The sequence below is a fragment of the Primulina tabacum genome, chromosome 3 (assembly GCF_025594145.1).
Source record: "Primulina tabacum isolate GXHZ01 chromosome 3, ASM2559414v2, whole genome shotgun sequence".
Classification (NCBI taxonomy): Eukaryota; Viridiplantae; Streptophyta; class Magnoliopsida; order Lamiales; family Gesneriaceae; genus Primulina; species Primulina tabacum.
In genome coordinates, this window is record NC_134552.1 from 17,200,631 (window position 1) to 17,222,016 (window position 21,386).

General features: G+C 38.4%; 2 protein-coding genes across 2 annotated transcripts in view; one reads left to right on the forward strand and one right to left on the reverse strand.

Annotated features, from left to right (window-relative positions):
* Positions 1 to 11,469, forward strand: part of LOC142540872 (transportin MOS14) — a 29,050-nt gene extending 17,581 nt beyond the window's left edge. The window contains 13 exon segments of the mRNA XM_075647302.1: positions 1,742 to 1,861; positions 7,477 to 7,528; positions 7,679 to 7,834; positions 8,414 to 8,537; positions 8,619 to 8,700; positions 8,778 to 8,866; positions 8,974 to 9,048; positions 9,143 to 9,197; positions 9,932 to 10,051; positions 10,131 to 10,223; positions 10,315 to 10,460; positions 10,569 to 10,746; positions 10,845 to 11,469. Coding sequence (XP_075503417.1) covers positions 1,742 to 1,861; positions 7,477 to 7,528; positions 7,679 to 7,834; positions 8,414 to 8,537; positions 8,619 to 8,700; positions 8,778 to 8,866; positions 8,974 to 9,048; positions 9,143 to 9,197; positions 9,932 to 10,051; positions 10,131 to 10,223; positions 10,315 to 10,460; positions 10,569 to 10,746; positions 10,845 to 11,123 — 1,569 coding nt within the window. The 3' untranslated portion in view covers positions 11,124 to 11,469.
* A 1,287-nt stretch (positions 11,470 to 12,756) lies between these two features.
* Positions 12,757 to 15,409, reverse strand: LOC142540875 (protein NUCLEAR FUSION DEFECTIVE 4-like). The gene is made up of 2 exons (XM_075647303.1): positions 14,774 to 15,409; positions 12,757 to 14,124 (listed from the first exon to the last, which is right to left on the reverse strand). Exons 1-2 carry the CDS (start codon positions 15,239 to 15,241, stop codon positions 12,919 to 12,921), a joined length of 1,674 nt encoding a protein of 557 aa, XP_075503418.1. The 5' UTR covers positions 15,242 to 15,409; the 3' UTR covers positions 12,757 to 12,918.
* Between the last annotated feature and the right edge of the window lie 5,977 nt (positions 15,410 to 21,386).

Sequence of the window (21,386 nt, forward strand, 5' to 3'; positions counted from 1 at the left end):
GACACAGTCGAGTATTTGTCTTCCCTCCACAAAAGCATTCTGAGATTCGGATATTGTCTCTGTTATCACCTTTCTGATCCTTGCTGTTAAGACTTTTGCTATTATCTTATATAGACTTGTTGTCAGGCTGATCGGTCTGAAATACTTCACTTTGAGAGATTCAATTTTTTCCGGATCAAACAAATATAAGTTTTCGCTGGTTACACCATTTATGATTCTGGTGTGAAAAAACTTATCGAAAACCTTCATCATATCTCGTTTGACTATATCCCAACACTCTTGAAAAAATGCCAAAGTAAACCCGTCAGCCCCCGGACTCTTACCACCATCACATTGAAAAACTGCTTTCTTGACCTCCTCTTCCGAGAAATTTCCTCTAACTCTCGACTCAAGTCTCCATCAATGGGGCACCACTCCACTCCTTCAATACCCCAACATCTCTCATCTGTCAAACCATACAACTCCTTAAAGAACTGCAAAATAATGGAGACAATTTCATCCTCATCACTTGTAATCGATCCACATCTCTTTCCAATTTGGTAATGGTAGCCTTACTCCTCCGCTGATTTAATAGTGAATGCAAAAATTTTGTATTGTGATCTCCCTCTTTAATCCTTAATCCATTTGACCTTGCTTTTTTGATAATTGATTTGATTCTTTCGCATATCAACTCTTCTAACAACCATTTGGTTTCTTATCTTTCATTCGATACTTCTCCCGATCCCTGACCCTCACTCTCTAAATCATCCAAATTGCTAATTTTTCCTCTTAACTCAGCTAATTTCATTTCCACCTTCCCATAAACCTCTCTTCATTCCATCTTTTAATTTCAACTTCATTGCCTTGAGTTTCATCATAAATCAATATCCCTCCCATCCTTGAATCTCCGCATTGTTCCACCACAATAGTGCCAAATTTTTAAAGCTTTTGTCCCTCAACCAGACGTTCTCAAATTAATAAATAAATTCCTCTTCACAAGTAAATAGCAAAGGACTTGGCAGTGACATTTACGATCAGTTCACATGCTTGTTACTTGAATTCCTAACCCACAGTACCGATACAACAGAGACGCTTATGAATTATTGGTAGAGATGCCATACTTAAGATCTTATTTATTTAATGCATAGAAACAAGTGTGTCACCTTTGAACCCCCATAAATGGATGTAGAAGATGATGTAGACCTGCTAGCTAAGTAATACAAAACATTGCTGGTGTTATATGCTATTAACTAAGATTACCAAGAGTCTTGTGGGATAAGAGTAGTCAATCATTTATTCCCAATGGTCTTTTAGTCCTCCATCTCTTTTTTGCATAGCATCTATGACATCCACAAGTGAGCCTTTGGTTACAGTTTTCAGGGTGAGAAAATTGTGTGCCGGTGCCGTTTGATTGAAAATAGCATGCACAATTTTTCAGTCATATAGTTCAATTGCGTAAATATTTTATGTTAATTTTACAACAATCATTCTGGTTTTGTGAATTAATTATTCGCTAGTCTTGAAAATTATTGTATAGATATGCATTGTGTGATGGAGGAGAAAAATATCGATTGTTCTTCACATTCTGATTGTGTCATTTTGTTGATGAATGAGTGAAGATGTAGTTGCTTAGATTTTAGTTCTTTTGTAGATTTTGTCTGGGGTAAATGAATCGCCAAATCTCTTTGCGCAAGATTTTCCACTCTAAAACCTGTTTCTTTATCTGTGATTTTAAAATTTAAAATTTTTGTTGATATCACAGGCAGTGAGTAGTCGTGGGAACGATGAGAACTTTGATTGGCGTCCAGCGGAAGCTGTTTTGTTCAGCATAAGAGCAATATCAGATTATGTATCTGTTGTTGAGGGAGAAATTATGCCTCAGGTACAAATTTCTTCAAGCCACAACTATACTGCCAGTGCCACATCATCTTTGCTTAGGTTACTCTTGGAAAATATATGAGGAGAAAAAATATTCTTTTTTTTGTGATTGAGTTCAAGGGCCTCTCATAGTGAGAGCAATTACAATATAAAAGATAACAAATTAAGGTTGAATACTTGACAGATTTCTACTCCGCTTTTTACAATATTTACTACCCAAAAATACAAAGGAAAAGATTCTATAATATCTTCAGGATTGCAAACAGATTGGGAAAAAACGTTGATTGATGCATTTCCAGCACTCCCTCTTAAGCTGATTTGAAGATATCTTCCAGAGACAACTTGCTTGTCAGTTTATCAAATTGTTTCTTCGGCAGTCCAGTTAACACATCAGTCAATTGCTCACCTGTTGGAAGATATGGCATGCTTATTATTCCAGCATTGAGTTTTTCCTTGATGAAATGCTTATCTAGTTCTATATGCTTTGTCCGATCACGTAGTACTGGATTATGAGCTATAGAAATAGCAGCTTTATTGTCACAATAGACCTTAACAGGAGCTGAAGGAGAAATCTTCAATTCTTCAATAATTCTTTTTATCCGCATTGCCTTGCAGATTCCATGTGCAACAACTTTGATTTGAGCTTCAGCACTACTTCTAGCTACCGCATTTTCTTTTTTTACTACACCACGTGACAATGTTTTCATCAACAAATGAGCAGTAACCAGATGTAGATCTCTTGTTTATAAGACTTCATACCCAGTCTGCATCTGTGTAAATATGGTTGAAATGTGCCCTAGAGAGAGAGAATTTTAAAAATGCTCTCTCCCTTCTCGCGTCCTCATCCTATCGGATTTTCTCTATGACCATCCAGTATATTCATTAGTTTCGTGTCGACGACGGTACCTTTCCCTCCGTCTCCGGCGCCAGCTGACGTTCATCTTCACCCTTCCTATTCAATATTGTTTCAGAAACTTCCGACAATGCTTCGCGCTCTGTTCGTTTTCTTGCTGGCATTTTTATTTTCCTCGTAACTTGTCCGACAACCTTACCCAACCACCGGCCGTGACCCAGCTTACTTATAACTTACCTTCACTCCTAGGGTTCCGCGTGTTCCTCGGTACTCATACATTCGGTATGCAACCCAGGGTCAGTGAACTTATGCCAAGTAAACTCCAGCCAATGGATAGAGGAGATGTGGTCAAGATTGAGTTTAAAGTGTCCTCATTTAGGAGGGTTAACGGAGGCTCTTCGATACTTGTGGTCGGAAAGAACAAGGAATGCGAGTTATCTACTGGAATTAGCTCGAGATGAGGCTGGTTGGGTCAGCTCAATACTTAGGGATTTATTACACAATCCTCAATCATGTCTGGATTTCTATCAGTACAGGGGCAAAAATGCGATAGTTATCTTACAGAGATTTGTTAATAGGAGAGGCCGTTTCATAGAGATCTCTAGATTTAATATGTTAGGGAAGAAACAGATCATCATTGTGCCAAGCGGTTTAAACTCTCATGGGTGGATAAGGATTTCAAACATCCTCACTAAACTACTGTATGGGAATTCTCAGAAAATGGACCAAGCCATTACTGATCAAGGAAAAGCCCCAATCAGAGTTACTCGATACCATCAGCCAGTTAAGAATGAAGAATGGGATTACCGCCGAGGTTTGAAGAAGATTACACAGGCTAGCGAAGTGAAAAGAATCGGAAGGAATTGGAAAGAAGCCCTTATTGTCACTAAAGAAAGAGTTAGCGTTTCATGGGAGTTGATTGAAACGATACTGGGCAAAGACGTCAAGAGAAGAATCGATTTATATCCGTTTCAAGCTAATAAAGCAGTACGGTGGCCTGCAGATCCGAAGGAACTTTCTCGTTATCTTCACTTGAAAAGAGGATTCTTCGATAGTGGAGTGTCCTTGGTATTTGAGGAATGGATGCCAAATATCAATTCGTCGGATACGGTTTTTAGGTGCTGGATAAATTGCTCAACACAAGAATGTACAAGTATGCAAATCGATATGATGCATGTAAAATGCAATATGCTCGGATATCAAAGATCAAGTCAAGAATCCCATGCTCAGTCTAGAGGCTTCTGGAGTGTGTAGTCTCTGATCTACCCTGGGCATGTTTTGGCTCTCATACTCATCATCAAGACGTGGACCTACATTGTCCAGGGTCATCAAAGCTCGCGGGTCACGTCGGACACTGTAGCTCTTGATATCCAACTGTCCACAATACAGAACAAGGCTGAGCTGCCCCAACAAACGAGGTATATCTCAAAAGATATTAGACCCAATCTTATCAAAAGATTCAAACTCAATCTTATCTGTCACGTGTCATAATCTCATTCGTCTAGTTGGATTTCTCGGGATAATGTATTCTGGAGTAGATTGGTTGGTCTATTTTAAATTTGGTGGATCTCAACATGTTCCTCAATGAATAAATTCTTTAATAATGCTTAACTAACAAGTCTTTAATAAGTGCTTAATTAGTACTTCTTTCAAATAAAGATTCAGGTCTTTATATCCTCATCACCTTACTAAGATTTCGTTCTCGAAATCATAACTGAAATACAAATACAACTTAATAAAATACAAATCATGATTTCAATGATACAACTCAAAACAATTGCGAATATTCTAAGCATATACGACTCTCTAACTCCAAGTCCCCTTTGCGGTACCTTGGCGTTGTCATTGCATTGGAACTAGTGGAATGGTCTTGTTTCTAAGCTTCTTCTCTTTTTTACCCAGAATTAAGAGCGGTTGCTCGACATAAGTCATGTCTTCTTCAAGTTGAACATATTTCCGGTAAAGAACGTTTGATTTATCTGCTACATACCTTCGTAGCAACGATACATGAAAGACATTGTGAATGCTGGACACATAGGTGGTAAAGCTAATCGATACGCCAAATTTCCAACACATTCCAAGATCTCAGATGGTCCGATGAATCTTAGGGCTAATTTTCCCCTTTAAGTCCAGATCTCATCATCCTGAGGAATGGTGAAACTTTAAGGAATACCCCTGGCTGAAACTGTAGTGGGCTACACTTGGTATTCGCGCAACTCGTTTGACGATCTTATTCAGTTTTAATTCCTTTCTTGATCCGTTCTACTTGATCAATCGTTTGTTGCACTAATTCAGGTCCTTGCACTTGTCGTTCTCCTACTTCGTACCAAAACAATGGAGTACAAAGTCTACCATACAATGCTTCGAACGGAGCCATACCAATGTTGTTATGGTAGCTATTGTTATACACAAACTCTACAAGCGACAAATGATCATGTCATGCTGGTCCAAAATCCATAGCACAAGTCCTCGAGTGTTTGTATAGTCCTCTCGGACTGAACATCAGTCTCTGGATGATAAGCAGTACTCAAACTCAATTTCGTTCCCAACGCTTTCTGAAAACTTCCCCAGAACCATAGCTTTTAATCACGCTTACCGCCTCGTAGCGCAAAGGTTACCGGTGCCCATAACGGAGAGCGAATGACTTAGCGAGGGCTATTTGAAATAACAGTGCCACAAGTATATAAATATATAATATATAGCATATACTAACGTCAATTCAATGGTTCATGCCTAAATAACAAATATATAACTTCAAAGCATATAAATCTCAATTCTAAAACTAGAAAAATAGAATCTAAAATTCATTTTCATCTTCTTCATCAAGATCGAGACCATCTTCTTCATTTAAAATCGCACAATGATCGGCATCACTCTCTTCTTCACTTTCTTCGTAAAAGTTGAATTCATTCTCTTCATCTACAAGATTAAGTGTAGTAGATATTCCTATTTGCCTTTTCTCTCTAGACTTAGATGTGGCTGCCTTCGAGCTTCCTGTAAGTGTAGATGTGGTCGCCTTTGAGGCTCGTAGATGTAGAGGTCGCCTTCGAGGACTTTTTAGATTTCCTCAATGTATAAAGAGCTTCATCTACTCCAACATCTTGCCAAGTCAAATCATAACCATCATGAACAAAGTCAGGCTCTTCATCCTCCAGTCTCCCTACCAGCCATTCATTGCCATCATCCATTTCACTCAATATGATAGGATTGATGGTATCACGATTATCGTATCTACGCCTCAGAGCTCTGTTGTACTTAATGAACACCAAATCATTAAGGCGTTTTTCCTCCAATCTATTCTTTTTCTTGGAATGAAGCTGCATTTATTTATTTATGTTTATCAAGTCAAGATTCTGAAGTAATCCTCCCGGTTGTCGATGTTCAGCTTTCACTTAGATTAGCACCAAAGACTCTGGTTTTCCTAAAGGATCACTACCAAACATGTTGTTCTTGTGTAAGACCAACAACATTGGGAAGTGGGGTTCGAAGATCCCAAAAATTTCCTTCAACTTCATTTGTCTCCCTCTGAAGGGAATTTTTTTGGTGAAATAAGCTTGTGTTTCTAAAAAAGAAACATGTACTCACATGGAATGTCTTTTTTTGATGGTCAAAACATTTGTATCCCTTTTTATTCGAAAAATAACCCAAGAAAATACATTTTACAGCTAAATTGACTTAGAATATGAACATAAACAGTACATCCAAAAACCTTGATAGGCAAGTCAAATATGAAACGTGCTACTTCAAGTAAATGTTTATTTTTTCGTTCTACGATGCCATTTTGTTGAGGGGTATAACGACAAGTAAATTGACCGGCCATGTCATAACAATAAGAATTTTCAACATCCCAAGTTGTATATATTGGATCATCGATAGTGTGAGTCTTTTTGTCACCTGTGATATATCTGATTTTTCCTTGCCCACGGATGTACATACGGGCAGATTGGGACCCACAGAGTAAGTTGTCGCCATTTAATCGGATGATCGTGGTTCTGACAGATTGTGACTCAAATATTTTCATCGAAATCGTAGCGGCAAGAGTGGACTTCTTATCGGGCATAACTTCAGATATAGCTGCAGAAAAATTGGCGGTAAAAACCAAAAATTGCGATGAAAGCTCTATGGAATCGAGGCTGGCCCAAATACCCAATGATTAAATTGGCTGGTCAGAAAAAAAACGGCCCAAACCACTGACTGGGCTTTTGCACAAATAACTCCGCGCAAGAGATCACGCAAAGCTGCAAGGAATGTAGATGGACTTGACGGAGAAGACACAGCTGTGTTTATTTCAACAATTAAAAACGCCGGCTATGAATAGAGGAATATTTTTCCAGTAATGAAAGCCGCACAGTGAATGGAGGGTTGTCAGAGGATGAAACCCTCTCTGATACCATCTTGGAAAATATATAAGCAGAAAAAATACTCTTTTTTCTGTGAATGAGTTCAGGGGGCTCTTATAGTGAGAGCAATTACAATACGAAAGTTAACAAATTAAGGTTGAATATTTGACAGATTTTTACGCTCCTATTTACAATATTTACTACCTAAAAATCCAAAGGAAAAGATCCTATAATAACTCCAGGATTGCAACCAGATTGTAAAAAACATTGATTGATGGATTTCCAACAGTTACTTATGTTTCCATTTGCTTCCATTACAATTTAATATGTCAGCTAGTGGTGATCTGTTTTTTCTATTCTCTTGTATCCTTTGTGGTGTAAACTATCCAATTCTAAATTTTTCTTGCTCATACTCGCTTTGATCAGGTTATTTCGTTGCTTCCGAAACTTCCTCATCAACCTCAGCTGCTGCAGACAGGTAATATATTTTGTGTTTTAAATTATGGAAGCAGTTTCTTAATCGCTTTTCAAGAATATAATCATCAGTTCACTAGAAGAATGGTGTATTTTAACTTTACTTTCCTCAAGTTATTGAGCAATTGCATCTGACATTAGTCTCTTTTTTTAGTGTGCTCAATTGTCGGTGCTTATTCAAAATGGCTTGATTCTTCCCCGAGTGGACTTTCCTTCTTGCCACCACTTATAGATATTCTTGTTGGTGGCATGAGTATTTCAGAGGACACCGCAGCTGCTGCTGCTTTGGCATTCCGTCATATATGTGATGGCAAGAACTTTCTTCCTTGGACTATCATGACTGTTTTTTCTAATTTATGGTACTTTTTGGCTCAAATAATATGTATGAACTATGTGGTGTTGACTGAACTTCGTCTCATGTTCTGTAACTGTTGTCCGTTTTTAAGGTCTCACAGGTCATGAATGTCCTTTACTGTGGAATACTATTATGGTCTCATGTATTAATCTTGTTCGAGGTTTGTGAAAATGCAACAAGCGTCCTGATACTGATAACTATCTAATTAATGGATGAGGGATGTATGTGTCAGATATTGACGTGAAATTTGGCATTTTTATTTGACGTTAAAATAAAGCTGGAAAGTCATTATGGAATTGATTCCTATCTTCATGATTTATTTTCAATCAATTTCGTCATAGTTTATTTATATTTGCACGTTAACATTACTGATTGTTTGGAATTTTCCCGCAAAATTTCTTTTTCCATGGCCCTGTGTTCCTCCCCCGCCACCCCTGCCACCACCAACCCCCCCCCCCCCCCCCCCAAGACGCCTTTTGAATTGAGTGTTAAAAGTATCTCTCGGTATGATTAATATATTTGTTTTAATTGTAGACTGCAAGATAAAGCTATGTGGGTCCTTAGACGGTCTTTTTCAAATTTACCAAAGGGCAGTGATTGGAGAAGGTCCCTTCAAGGTTTCGGCTGAAGATTCACTGCATCTTGTTGAAGCCCTGAGGTATGATTGTTTTTCAGGATGCTACACAACTGCGTACTGTGGATGCAAAAATTTGAATTGTCGGACTATCTTTATCTGCAGTATGGTTATCACAGAACTTCCCTCAGAACATGCTAAGAAAGCCTTGGAGGCAATATGCTTGCCTGCAGTCGCTCCTTTACAGGTTTGTAATCTACCTAGGAACTTCTGATTTATGATTTGAGGGGTCTAGATGAAGTATCATGCATGGTCAACCGGCAGGATGTGATTAGTCAAGGTCCTTTAGTTTTGGGGCAGAAACCTGCTCGTGAGCTAACCATTCATATAGACCGACTGGCAAATATATTCAGGTAAGCAGTTAACTTCATCTATTTTATCATTATTTTTTATTTTTCATGTCCATTCCCCCTCTTTTCAACATTAACACCTGTAATTTACGCAACTGAAACCATTTCAGACATGTGAATCATCCAGAAGCTGTGGCAGATGCTGTTAAAAGACTCTGGCCTATTTTCAAAGCCATATTTGATATGTTAGTGCTCCTAATACTTTTTTGGCATACTTTTTTTGTGTTGTACTGAATACTTAATTGCAGATTTCTTGAGTCTCAAATTATTGATCTGCAGTCGTTCTTGGGACATGAGGACCATGGAATCTCTTTGCCGAGCATGCAAAAATGCTGTAAGCTTGCTGAATCGTGTTATTTTGTCTTTAAGGCCTATTTCGGGTTACTTGTGTGTTAATGTTTTCTTTATAGTGTTAGTTTCACTGAAACTGGTGTCTTTGTTCTCTCCCCCTGAAATGGTTTTTGTCTAGCCTTTTCACCTCTCATTTCATTCAGCTTGAAAGTTGTCTTATTCGATGTTGCCAAGTCTATGCCGAGCTACTCTGTTTGACTTATACTGAATTATAAATCATAATGCCCCAAGTTTGGCCATATGGAACACACGGATTATCTTCTTGTCAGTTACTCGATAATGGACCCCTCTTTCTATTCAGCTACCAATTTTTGTATGCCAACTTTCTTCCAATGATCAGTTGCATGTTATTCATGTCTTCTTGGAGCAAAAGTCCAGATAATTTGGCATTTGCTAATAAAGCACATCTATGACACGCGATTTTGAAGCCTGACTACATGTTTTTCCATTGCCTTTTTTTTACCTACAGAATATAAATCAATATGGTTGGATGCAGTATATTGTGTTTGAAATACTTATAACTGTAACATTGTACACATCGATGTAATCATTATGTTCTATAATAACTTTGTATCCCTATTTTATACTTTGAGGCTTCCATATTTCCCCCTTGGCCTTGTGGGAGACACATTTAGAGAAACTGAAAGTATATGATGTTTCTTTGTTATTCTTCTTGTTATCCAGGCTGTTTTCTTGATAATCTCATCAATTTTCTAGGTGAGGACCTCTAAAACACTCATGGGGGTTACAGTTGGTGTAATGCTTGAGGAGATACAGGCATTATATAAGCAGCATCAGCAACCGTGTTTCCTTTATCTCTCTAGTGAAGTTATCAAGGTCCTTATTCATAGTGCTTCACTTGAGTCATTTTTATATTGACTTCCTTATATTAAGCTATATTTGAAAGTTTTTTCAGATATTTGGTTCTGATCCCTCGTGCACGAGTTATTTGAAAGCCCTAATTGAATCTCTCTTCAACAATACAACATATATGTTTACAAAAATTCAGGTGTGGATTTAACTAACTGTATTGTCAACTTCAAGTTCTTTAAACTGTCCATGATGTAGTTTGTGATGATGATAATGGTTCTCCTTCTCAGGACTTCACTTCCCGACCAGACTTGGTCGATGACTGCTTCTTGCTGGCATCTAGGTGTATGCGATATTGTCCTCAATTATTTTGTCCATCTCCTGTATTTCCTTGTTTAGTAGATTGTTCCATGGTCGGTGTCACGGTACAGCACAGGTTATGCTCTTTCTTGCATGCTGTACATTTACTGTAACTGGCATTTTTCGTTAATCCAATTGCCCCACCAATATTTTCTTGATTGCCTTAGTACCTTTTTCACTGCAGGGAAGCCTCCAATTCCATATTGACTTTCTTAGCCGATGTTTTTGATCTTGCAAATTCCAGTCAGGGAAAGCCCTGTGTACCTATCCGGGACAGTGTAATCATTCCACGAGGCGCTGCAATCACCAGGATTCTCGTGGCTGCTCTTACAGGAGCACTTCCAAGTTCGCGAATAGAAACGGTTTCTGAACCTCTAATCCCCGAATCAAGATACATCAGTGAGTTTATTTGGATGATGAATCTCAATTCTAAATCCTTTCTCTCTTAATTTTACTGCAGGTAACATATGCCCTTGTGTCTCTCACTAGAGCTTATGGTGCGAAAGCTTTAGAGTGGACAAAAGATAGCATTTCTTTAATTCCATCAAATGCTGTTACAGACGCAGAAAGGTCAAAATTTTTACAAGCTTTATCCGATGCAGCATCTGGGGGGACTGTAAATGGCTTGATGATTCCGATCGAAGAACTTTCCGAGGTTTGCCGGCGGAACAGATCAGTGCAAGATATTGTTCAAGGAGCTCTGAGGCCCCTTGATCTGAACTTGGTCTCTGTATCATAGTGGTGAGTGTCGTAATAGAGAAGGGCTCGGTCATTTTTTTCGCTCCACCCTTGTCTTTATTTGAGGCAATTTTTTTATTTATTCCTATATGTATTTGTCTCATTTGCTTCTTTAGGTTGCATGAGAGGGGGAGGGGGTTGTGTCGTGTTATGTTATATCGTGTTTTTTCTACACCCATATTTGAATTTTTTTTGGAAATTTTCTTGGCTTTGGTCAATTTTTGGGCAAACATCAATGTAATTTTAATGTGTTGACTTTGCTTTTTACCTTGTAAAGAACCGTTACATGCGTGGCTACAGTAGTTCACATGTGCAGATAAATGAAAATGGTTACTGGTTTTTCTTTATATTTGATCCCATTCCCCCCCACCCCCAACCCCAACGTTACTTAAATTTTCAGGGAAGGATTCCGCTGTTTAGTGGAGGCATCGATTGAATTAGTATTTGCATATACTTAAAAAATGGTTAGATTTTTGTTTTACAAACATTTTGCAAAGAAATATATTGTTTGCAAACTCAGTCCGAGTGTATTTAAGAGTGGATTCTGCCATGGGCCCAGTGGCATCGTATTCCAAACAAAGGGACAAGGCCTCGAATTATAAATGCTCCCACTTCTTCAATATAAAAACAAAGGGACAAGGCCTCGAATTTTTTAAAAAGAATGTTGTTTTTCAAGTATTATAAATGTAAATAGAAGCAAGAAGATGTTAGTTTCTCCATATTTTCCCTGGATCTCTGCGTATAGTTTTATTTACGAAGGCAAAATTTTGACTGCACATGATGTATTGGAGGGAGCCAACCCCTCGTTCAATGTTCCCTTAAAGCTGATCACCACTAAGGTCTTGTAACCACTGGAAAGCACCTATTAGTTACCTTATCAAGATCAATGTGGACGCTGGAGTACGTGAAGATTGTGATCATTTTGGAGCCAGGGTGGTCGGAAGGGATTCGCCTGGGACTGTCTTGTTTGCACTGTCTCGTTACCTGCCTGGCATCTATACTCGTCTGGCTAAAACCTTTGCAGTGTTAATAGGGTTGTCAGGCTGCTTCCTGGTTGGATCTTGTTCCATGGATATTCGAGGCGGATGCTTTAACTGTGGTTCAAGCAATAGCCAATCCTGCGATTCAGTCTCCGGAAGCAGTTGTTGCCCACAGAATAAAGGAAATTTATCACAATCACCAAGAAGCTGTTCTACATTGTGGTCGCCAACCAAATTTTTTGGCACATGATTAGGCTTGCTAATCTTTGAGGTCCGGAACTACTGTCGAGTATTTGGACCATCTTCCTCTTTTTTTTATCTAATGTTGTAAACAAGGATGTACGTTCTTGATTGTGTTTAATCTATGACATTGTCATAATAAAAAAAATTGTCAGAGGATAAACAGAATCCGTAGTTATAAGATCAATATTGATATTCGATAAATAAAGGGTAAGAATGATTATGCCGATGGCCCATATTAGCTTGAAAGGTATAATTCTATAAATAATTAATGAATATATGGTTTGATTATCGATCTAAATCCAAGATCTAAGATTAAAAAGAAGTTCCAAGTTCGAGAGCCAATTGTAACAAATTTCGTCTACCTAAAAAAACAAAACTAAATATGTAATACATGATTCAGAACACGAGAAATATCACACAAATTACCATATTTCTTCATTGTGCAGCTCGATTCTTTCGGACAGAGTCTTTCTACGGCTTCATCGGTGATATAATTATTATCCTGTATTACAATGTACGTATACAGTACAGCTAAGCATTCGATTGAAACAAAAACTATTCTGATATTTATCATTACATATCAACTCTGATCTTGCTCTCTCGTATAGAATGCAAAACCCTTGGGCGTATGACATTTTTATAGAAGTTTCTTGTTCTAACAAACAAAGCCAAGGCGACGAGCGAACCCAAGAAAGTAACGGATGCCATGATGATGAATGCCAGCTTGAAACAGTGAGTTCCAATGCACGTTTTTTCCAACTCGGGAGCTTCTCTATCGTAGATATATCCCACTAATTTAACAGAGAGAAGATAAGATCCAACAGGGCCAGCAATTGTGATGGTATTAAATATTGTCCCCAGGTGTGTTTTTCCGTATAAATCAGATGCTATGGTTGGCATTAACGACCACTGTGACCCATAACAGATACCAACCAAAATGGAACCAAGATATAATGCTCCCGGGAAACCGAAGGCAATCACAAGATAGCCAATGCTCATAGTTGCCAGCATAATAACCATGAATAATGGTCTTGGACAACCTTTGGCGTGTAAGAAATAGTCGGAAATGTAACCAGCTCCAATGCGTCCAAGGAAATTCCAGATGCTCCATAAAGAAACCAAAGTGTTGATCTCTAAGCTAGCGTAACCGAGAGATTCCCCGATTTGGCTCATATTATTCACCGTGGACAATCCAGAGCCCATAGCACAGGCGGTTGTAATGAACAAGAACCAGAAACTTATGGTTCCCAATGCTTGGACAAGATTTTTGTCTCCTCTCGATTCCAAACTATCGTCATATGTAACTTGGTCAGTCACATTGGATATCTCATGGTATTCTCCAAGATCTTGTCTGGTACTAGTTGTATGTTCATCAAGCAAGTCTTTTTCATCTTCTAATTGGTTGTGCTCAAGCAATGACTTTAACATCCGGTACGACTTTTCTCTTTGGGCTTTAATTGCGATAAAAATAGGGGACAGTAGCAGACCAATGAGAAAAACTAATGTAAAGACACGTACAAGTAAATTTAACTTGAGAATATTTTGTATTATTATTACAGCAGTCAGGTAGGCAGCTATCAGAACAGAAACTAAAGAGAATCCATTCAAATGCTGCTTCTCATCCTCTTCGTTTGTTTTAAGCATTCGAACAAAAGACATCAGCAGAAGAGAAGAGATAGTGGGCAACAATGCCAACAGCAGGAGATATGAACTGGGTTTGTCCTTGAAAGTCGTCTGATACACTAGAATTAGTATTGCCCCACTCAAACCAAGAAAGCCCTGTCAAACAACAGAGATTAAAGAGACCATCAATTCTTGTGAATGGAAATGCAAATAAAGTAGGAACGATAAGCTAATGCTGCACAAAAACAATAAATGATTATCCAAAAACAATACATTTCTTAGAACCTTAAATTCAGGAGGGTGTTTTTATGCAACCCTAGAAGCACTTCACACGATTTTGGGCGCATTTTTAGCAATGCATTTACTGCATAAACAATCCTTTTACAGCACACTCGTTAGTATCAGCATCATACTTATAGGTGTGATTAGGTGAAGTGCTCCAAGATCAGCGTCAGAAGGATATGAAAGTAAGCAGCATCATGTTGGAGCAACTAACGCTTCCAGTTTTCTACATGCTAAGTTGCATTACTTTTCATTGCTTTACTTCGTCAAAGATTCTAAAACAGCACAGAGTGATGCAATAAAGTTGTAAAAGCTGGAAAATGATATCACTTTCAAGTTCCAGAAAATAATAATACTAATAAAAGTTAACTCAATCTGTATCCATTTAGACAGATTACAATTAGCCATAAGGAAATGAACCACCCCATAAAATCATTCACTCCCTTCAAGTCGCCAGCCTCTAAATTCTACTTGAAGTACGCATTCAATCATCAGTAAGGTAAAAAATATTATCTCATTTTACCTTCATAATCCCAACAATCGTCCCACCATAATTCGGAAAATTATGCACCCCAGTGACCACATTCGCCGTGTTAAAGAAAGTCGCCGCATGCGCCGCCAGCAGCATGTACAAGCACATTACCGCCACCGGCGGCCGCGGCAGCACCCCAGTCACGGTCAACCACATAAGAAAATACCCAGCAAAGCTCTGAATCGCTCCCGCCAGAAGAACCACCCATGGCCCCACTCTGCCAGCAGTGGAGGAGTAGAGGACACCGGCGAGGACGCCCACGTTTGCTCCCAGATCTTTGCACACAGAAATGGTGTCGAGGGTTGACTGGTCGTAGTCCTGGGAGGATTTAAGGATGGAGGAGTAGATGCTGAAGGTGTAGAGAGAGCCGGCGGTGCACTGGATCCATATGCCGGCGGTGGTGGCCACCCATTTGTTCTTGATCAGGGATTTTCTGCTCGGATTGTAGTCCAAATCCATTTCCCTTTACAAGATTTATACGTCGATAATTTGTGTTGCTGTTTGTGTGAACAAATCAACTGATGGAAATCAGAAACTGAAAGAAATATTTGGAAGAGATCATTCCAGTCTCCAGAAAACAGCGATATATATATATAATATACACTGAAGTATCGGGAACGGAACCAAATCCTCTGTAAAACAAAAATAACTTGTTAACATAGATATTTGTTATAAATTTATAATATTTTTAATATATTTTACATAATTATTTTTTAAAAAAAATCACAATGTTAACTTAACAATAATCACAAACTATAATAAAACAATCCAAAATATTTTTAACATAATTGTTTACAAATCTATATCATAACTAACTAAATTCTAAATATAATTATCTGAGTATGTGAGCGTGATATTAAATAATCACGAGTTTGATTTCTTTGATCAATAGTTTTTCGGACGAGTTTTTCTCACATCACTTGCCTAACACAATTTGTTTCAATGTTATAATTTTTATATTAAATTCGAGAGTTAACTCAATACATTAAAATTTTCGATAAAAAAAAATAAATAAATTGTAAATACAAATGAAAGAAACATTCACTTTCAGCAAAGTCTTGCGGGAAAGTGGAATATAAATAATAATTGAAATTTTAAAAAATGGCCGATTATCACAGACCTAAAGAATCTACTTTTTGCTGCTGCTCCTTCACGGGCTTCAGCAACCAGCTGCCGACCACCTTACACCGCCGCAGAAATGGCTATAGATTATTACAGCGTCCTTGAACTGAGCCGCAATGCCACCAACGACGACGTGAAGAAAGCCTATCGCCGCTTAGCCATGATCTGGCACCCAGATAAACAGCTCAACAAGCAAGAAGGTGAAGGAAAGTTCAAGCAGATTTCAGAGGCCTACAGGGTCTTGAGTGAACCAGACAAGCGTCAGATCTACGATTCTTACGGTGACGGAGGGCTCAAACTGTGCCAATTTCCTCCTCCACCACACGTAGCTCGCGTCGGATTTTCCTCCAAAGGTCAGCAGCTTTCAAGCCCTAATTTTGTGTTCAGTCCTGGGTACATTGACGCCGCTAATGCGGAGATTTTCGGGGACAGTAGCTGTGGTAATGCTAGTTGTAGTGGTAGAAGTAATGGGCATTTCAAGAGTCCGACGGTGGATGGTGGTCCTAAACAGGAGCCGTGGTTTCTTGTGAACGCAACTGATGGTCCTGGGTACGAGCCGTTTCCTTTTTGTTTCACTACTCATATTTTGCAAAGCTTGTCCTGTTTAAATGCTCTTTTGGCTATTGCCGCCGCATGATTTTTTGTTTGAAGGCGCCGCCGATGTCTTTCATTTTTTTTTCTGGACATGTTTGATATGGTTTATCTAAAGATCTATTTTTTGGTTTTAAATTTAATCGAAGAATGCATATTCATACACTAATATTTGAGGTGACAGTTAACATGTCTAGGTAATTTCTTTCTACTCATAGAAATTTCAGATTATTACATTTTTTAGCCTGTCGCTGTTAAAATATTAATTGGTATTTTGGATGTAGGATGGCATCAAGCTCCGGACCCATAGACACTAGTGTCCTATATTTACAGCATACTCATATATCGAGTGCTGTCTGGAAAAATAACCTGGATTCAGTTCTTAGAGTGCGTCGAACGGATAATCTTATTTGGGATTTGTATAATCGGGGTATACATCCTCGTGTACGTTCACTTCTGCAACACATGGGGTTTTTTAGCATCCTCCAATGTGGTAATCTTACCTTCAACAACCACTTAATAACAGCTTTAGTTGAAAGATGGCGGCGGGAAACTCACACGTTCCATCTTTGTGTGGGTGAAGCAACAATAACTTTACAAGATGTTTCCCTGATTTGGGGCCTGAACATTGATGGTCTTCCTGTGACCGGTACTGATAATTGTCATAAGGTCAATGAATGGCAGCAGTACTGTTTCGAGTGGTTGGGTTTTGTGCCACTCATAACACAATTTAAAGGTGGCCACTTGTTGATGACTGCTTTGCACGACCACTGCATAAAAACGCTTATCGACGATGATAGCACAGAGTTACAAGTCTCCCAGTACAGTCGTTGCATTGCTTTAATGATCATTGGAGGATGCATGCTGCCAGATTCTGAAGGAAGTTCGGTAAAATTGCTTTATTTACAACTTCTTCAGAACATTGACCAAGTCCATGAATATAGCTGGGGGAGCGCTGTATTAGCTTTTCTATATCGGGAGTTATGTAACGCTTCGATTATAGGAAAGGATCAGATAGCTGGCCCTCTTTATCTCTTACAGGTGTATTTATTGTTACTAAATACTTCTATATATTCTCATCTTTGCACGCATGTTCTTTTACTAAATTAATGTATTCTTAAAGGTTTGGGCATGGTCGAGGATCACTTCCATTAGTCCTGACCGATGGGGTAACTGTTCAAGTATGCCCAAACATGAGGATGATGTCAGTGGTCTTCCAATCCCTCCATACGGTGCTCGGTAGTATCTATGAATCAGTTTGTGAAAATAGTAATATTAGAGTTTCGCTTACAAAAAATACTGAAAATGGATCGTACTTGTAGGTGGAAACGTGTATTCACTCGTACTCATGCACCTAACCACTCGGTGCGAATAATAAGAGATGTACTTGACAAGATGGAAGATGACCAGGTGACTGTCCATGTATAATTTTTTCAAGTGAGATAATCCGATGTTTTTTGACTTTTCGTACATTGCTAACCTTTATCTGTTTCTTAAATATAGTTTAAGTGGACCGTGTACGACACGCAATCGCATGGCGAGTTTGTCAATGACCTTTGGAGATCTACATGCCCGCTTATTTGTTTTGATGTCGTCGAGATGCATCGTCCTGATCGGGTACTTCGGCAATTTGAAATGAGACAAAACATTCCTCGTGTGGCTCTTGATGGTGATCAGTTGCACGAACTGTCTCGAAGAGGGCGCCGAAACCAGAATTGGGCTAATTTTCATCGACAAATCATTAAGGCATGGGAGAATCGATATAATCTAATTGTGGAGAGTGCGCTTCATCACGGAGTTAGACCGATGGAAAAAGATTATATGGGATGGTATGAACGCATCACTCGTCGGTTCATATCTCCTAGTGACCTCTCAGATGTCGAATACGGTTATCGTCCTGGTGATGCACATTTTAGGAGATTTGTGGTGAGGTTTTTTTTCAAAAAAAATTGGACAATTGCTAAAGAGCGCTGTAAATAATTGTAAACAAACACACTATTATTAATATTTGTATTTTCAGAATGACCAAGCATTGATATTAATGAATATGTTCCGAGGGCTTTCTCTAGAGGATCAACCACGTGAAGCACTAGCGGCGGCGGTAATTGAGAGCATCCGCATTGGCGAAGTTCTTTATCAAATGGCAAACAGAATGTCAAATCAACTTCAAGAACAGGGGCAGCAACAAAGCAATCCAGATATGTACCCTGAAGATTCAAGATGCAAGCGCCAACGAGGTGAGTAGTTCCTAAATGATATTTGAAAACCAACTCGGGGATGATGAATTTCGTGATATGGCTGGAATATCACATGATCACCTTTCAATGCTATCACGGGGAATCGACATGGTTGAACCTAGTAGATCTAAGCAGGGTCAAGGATAAACTGCATTAGTCCAATGTGATCGGAGTAACTGTCAGTATTATGGAAGAAGTGGTTGGTAATATTGTACTTCTGGTACCTCCCTACGGTCGAAGGTAATGAGTGTACTGGTCTAAAAATTGATTATCCATTAATTTTTGCTTCCGATTATGCAATTTGCTGTCTGATTTAGCCTGTACTGGTCTAAAGATGGAGTATCCAATTATTTGTTGTTATTAATTCTTCTTTCATTAGTTAAGTTTTATGGAGATGATTTTTTTAATCTTTTGTTCTGTTTGATTGATTTGTTGATTTAGTCAAATAATTTCACAACCAGGTGAAAGTTTCTGAAATTGATCAGTTCATACTGAAAGGCAATGAAGGTTTCGATGCGCAATTAGGTACCAGAAGTTAGCATTTGTAATATAGGTGTTTTTTCGTATTTATCGACATTTTCTCATTTCCGCTCATACAAGTTACATTTAGCTCATGGATTTGGTCTGTCTCATTTTATAAACTCCTGCAGAAACTATTCAAAGAGTTTTGGCTATTTTCAGAGGAGCGGTTTTTTAAGAGGGAATAAACAGCCATTCGAAAAGCCTAGTTGCGCAGATACTGGAACCAGACACCGAAAGCATTTGACAGCCCAGCCCATGCTTGGTAACTTCGTATAAATATTTCCCTGTAACAGTCTTGAAAAGCTTTGATAATATTTCAGATGCAGATTCTAGGAAAGCTCTGTTAAATTTAGAGTGGTATTGTGCAGGTGTCTCTTTTTGTTTAATATTTACTGCAATCGATCAGTTTGCTACGGAATGATGATGGACAGCATGCTAAGAGAACGGATATATGACCTTGTCTTGTAAATTTTATGACATCAGGTCGGGAAAACTAATATAGCAATTGGCTGTGTAGACCTGGAAGATCATTGAGCAATGGTCAGTCGGATTAGCTTTCGCGCCTCTGTATATGGCTGGAGAATCCCTTGTGTTGTCACACCAGACGAGAGGATAATTCTCAATGCGTGCCTTTGTGATACGATTTTGAGTTTAGCAATACGATTCCTTTTACTTCCTGGAACAAGAAGATTGCGAAAAGGACAAGATATTCCTCTTACATCCTGGAACAAGAAGATTGTGAAAAGGACAAGATTCGATGGAAAAAAATTATTATTATGAAAGGTGGTTTGTAAGTAGCATTCGACTCTTGCCATTTTTATCACCCAGGAATGAGATTTGATGATGATTGTGTATCGGATATGTACATTCTTGGGGAACTTGTGGCCGTGGGGCCCTGGCTATACCATATTATACATTTTGCTTATGTAGTATGAAATGAAGTATGGCTCATCTTTTTCTTTCAACTTTAAAATAAATTTTTTATATATTGCAGCAATATTTTCATAATCGGACGGCTGATAATCGATATGTCTTGTAAAACTGGTTCAAAAATGTTATATTATTAAAATAAAAATATGTATTTATCAAAACTTAAATTTCAAATAACATATATATAATAAAATATAATTATATTTATGTTTTTTAAGATAAAAAATAAATGAAAATAAACTTTAATATTATTTAAAATAATATTTTTAACAAAATTTAAAATTCAAATAATCATATAAAATAACTAAAAAAATTTAAAATATAAAAAAATCAAAGAAATATAATAAAATAATCAAATTTTAAAAAAATAAAAAATGAGTGAATTGGTTGGACAAGTTTTTTATCGGTTCATGATCGGTACGACCGATGCTTAATCGGTTTTAGCTGATTTGACCATTAAAATTGTTTTTAAACTAGGTCTGTACAGATCATGTGGATGGTTTTCGGTTGAACCGACCGGTCCGGATTGAAGAGTTAAATGCAATATATATTTGCACATTCGTAGGCAACGTTTTAAAAGGCAACTGTAATACCCTAGATTGTATGTGGATAAAATGAAAAGATGAAGTGTTGCTTGAAGAAAGGGACCGCACCCGCGCCTAGAGAAGCACCGCACCCGCGGTGCATGGACAGAAAGTTGGCCATTTTTACAGTAGGGTCACCGCACCCGCGGTCCAAGAAAGAGTGCACCCGCGGTTGATGGACAGAGAGTTGGAAAGTATTTACAGAAATGACACCGCACCCGCGGTTCAAACGTAACCGCACCCGCGGTCTTATATGTAGCGCACCCGCGGTCGACGTTTATGCAAATATGGATGGACCGCCGAAGCTTAAACGCACCCGCGGTTCATGAACTACCGCACCCGCGGTCATGCGTGTTACTTGAAAAATATGACACTTGCCCCTCAACATGCAAGATATATATATGGTTGTCATTCATTTCTTCCTCAATTCCAGCAGAGGGAACGAGAGAGAAAGGCTTCAAGAATTCCTTCATGCTCTATTTCTTTTGGAAATTGATTGTATAACATATCTTCATCAGAATTTTAATTAGAGTTCAGATTTGTGATCTTCTCAACCAAGGCTACAAGAAGAGGTAAATATTGTTCAATTCCAACATGATTCAGATTTTATGTGTTGGA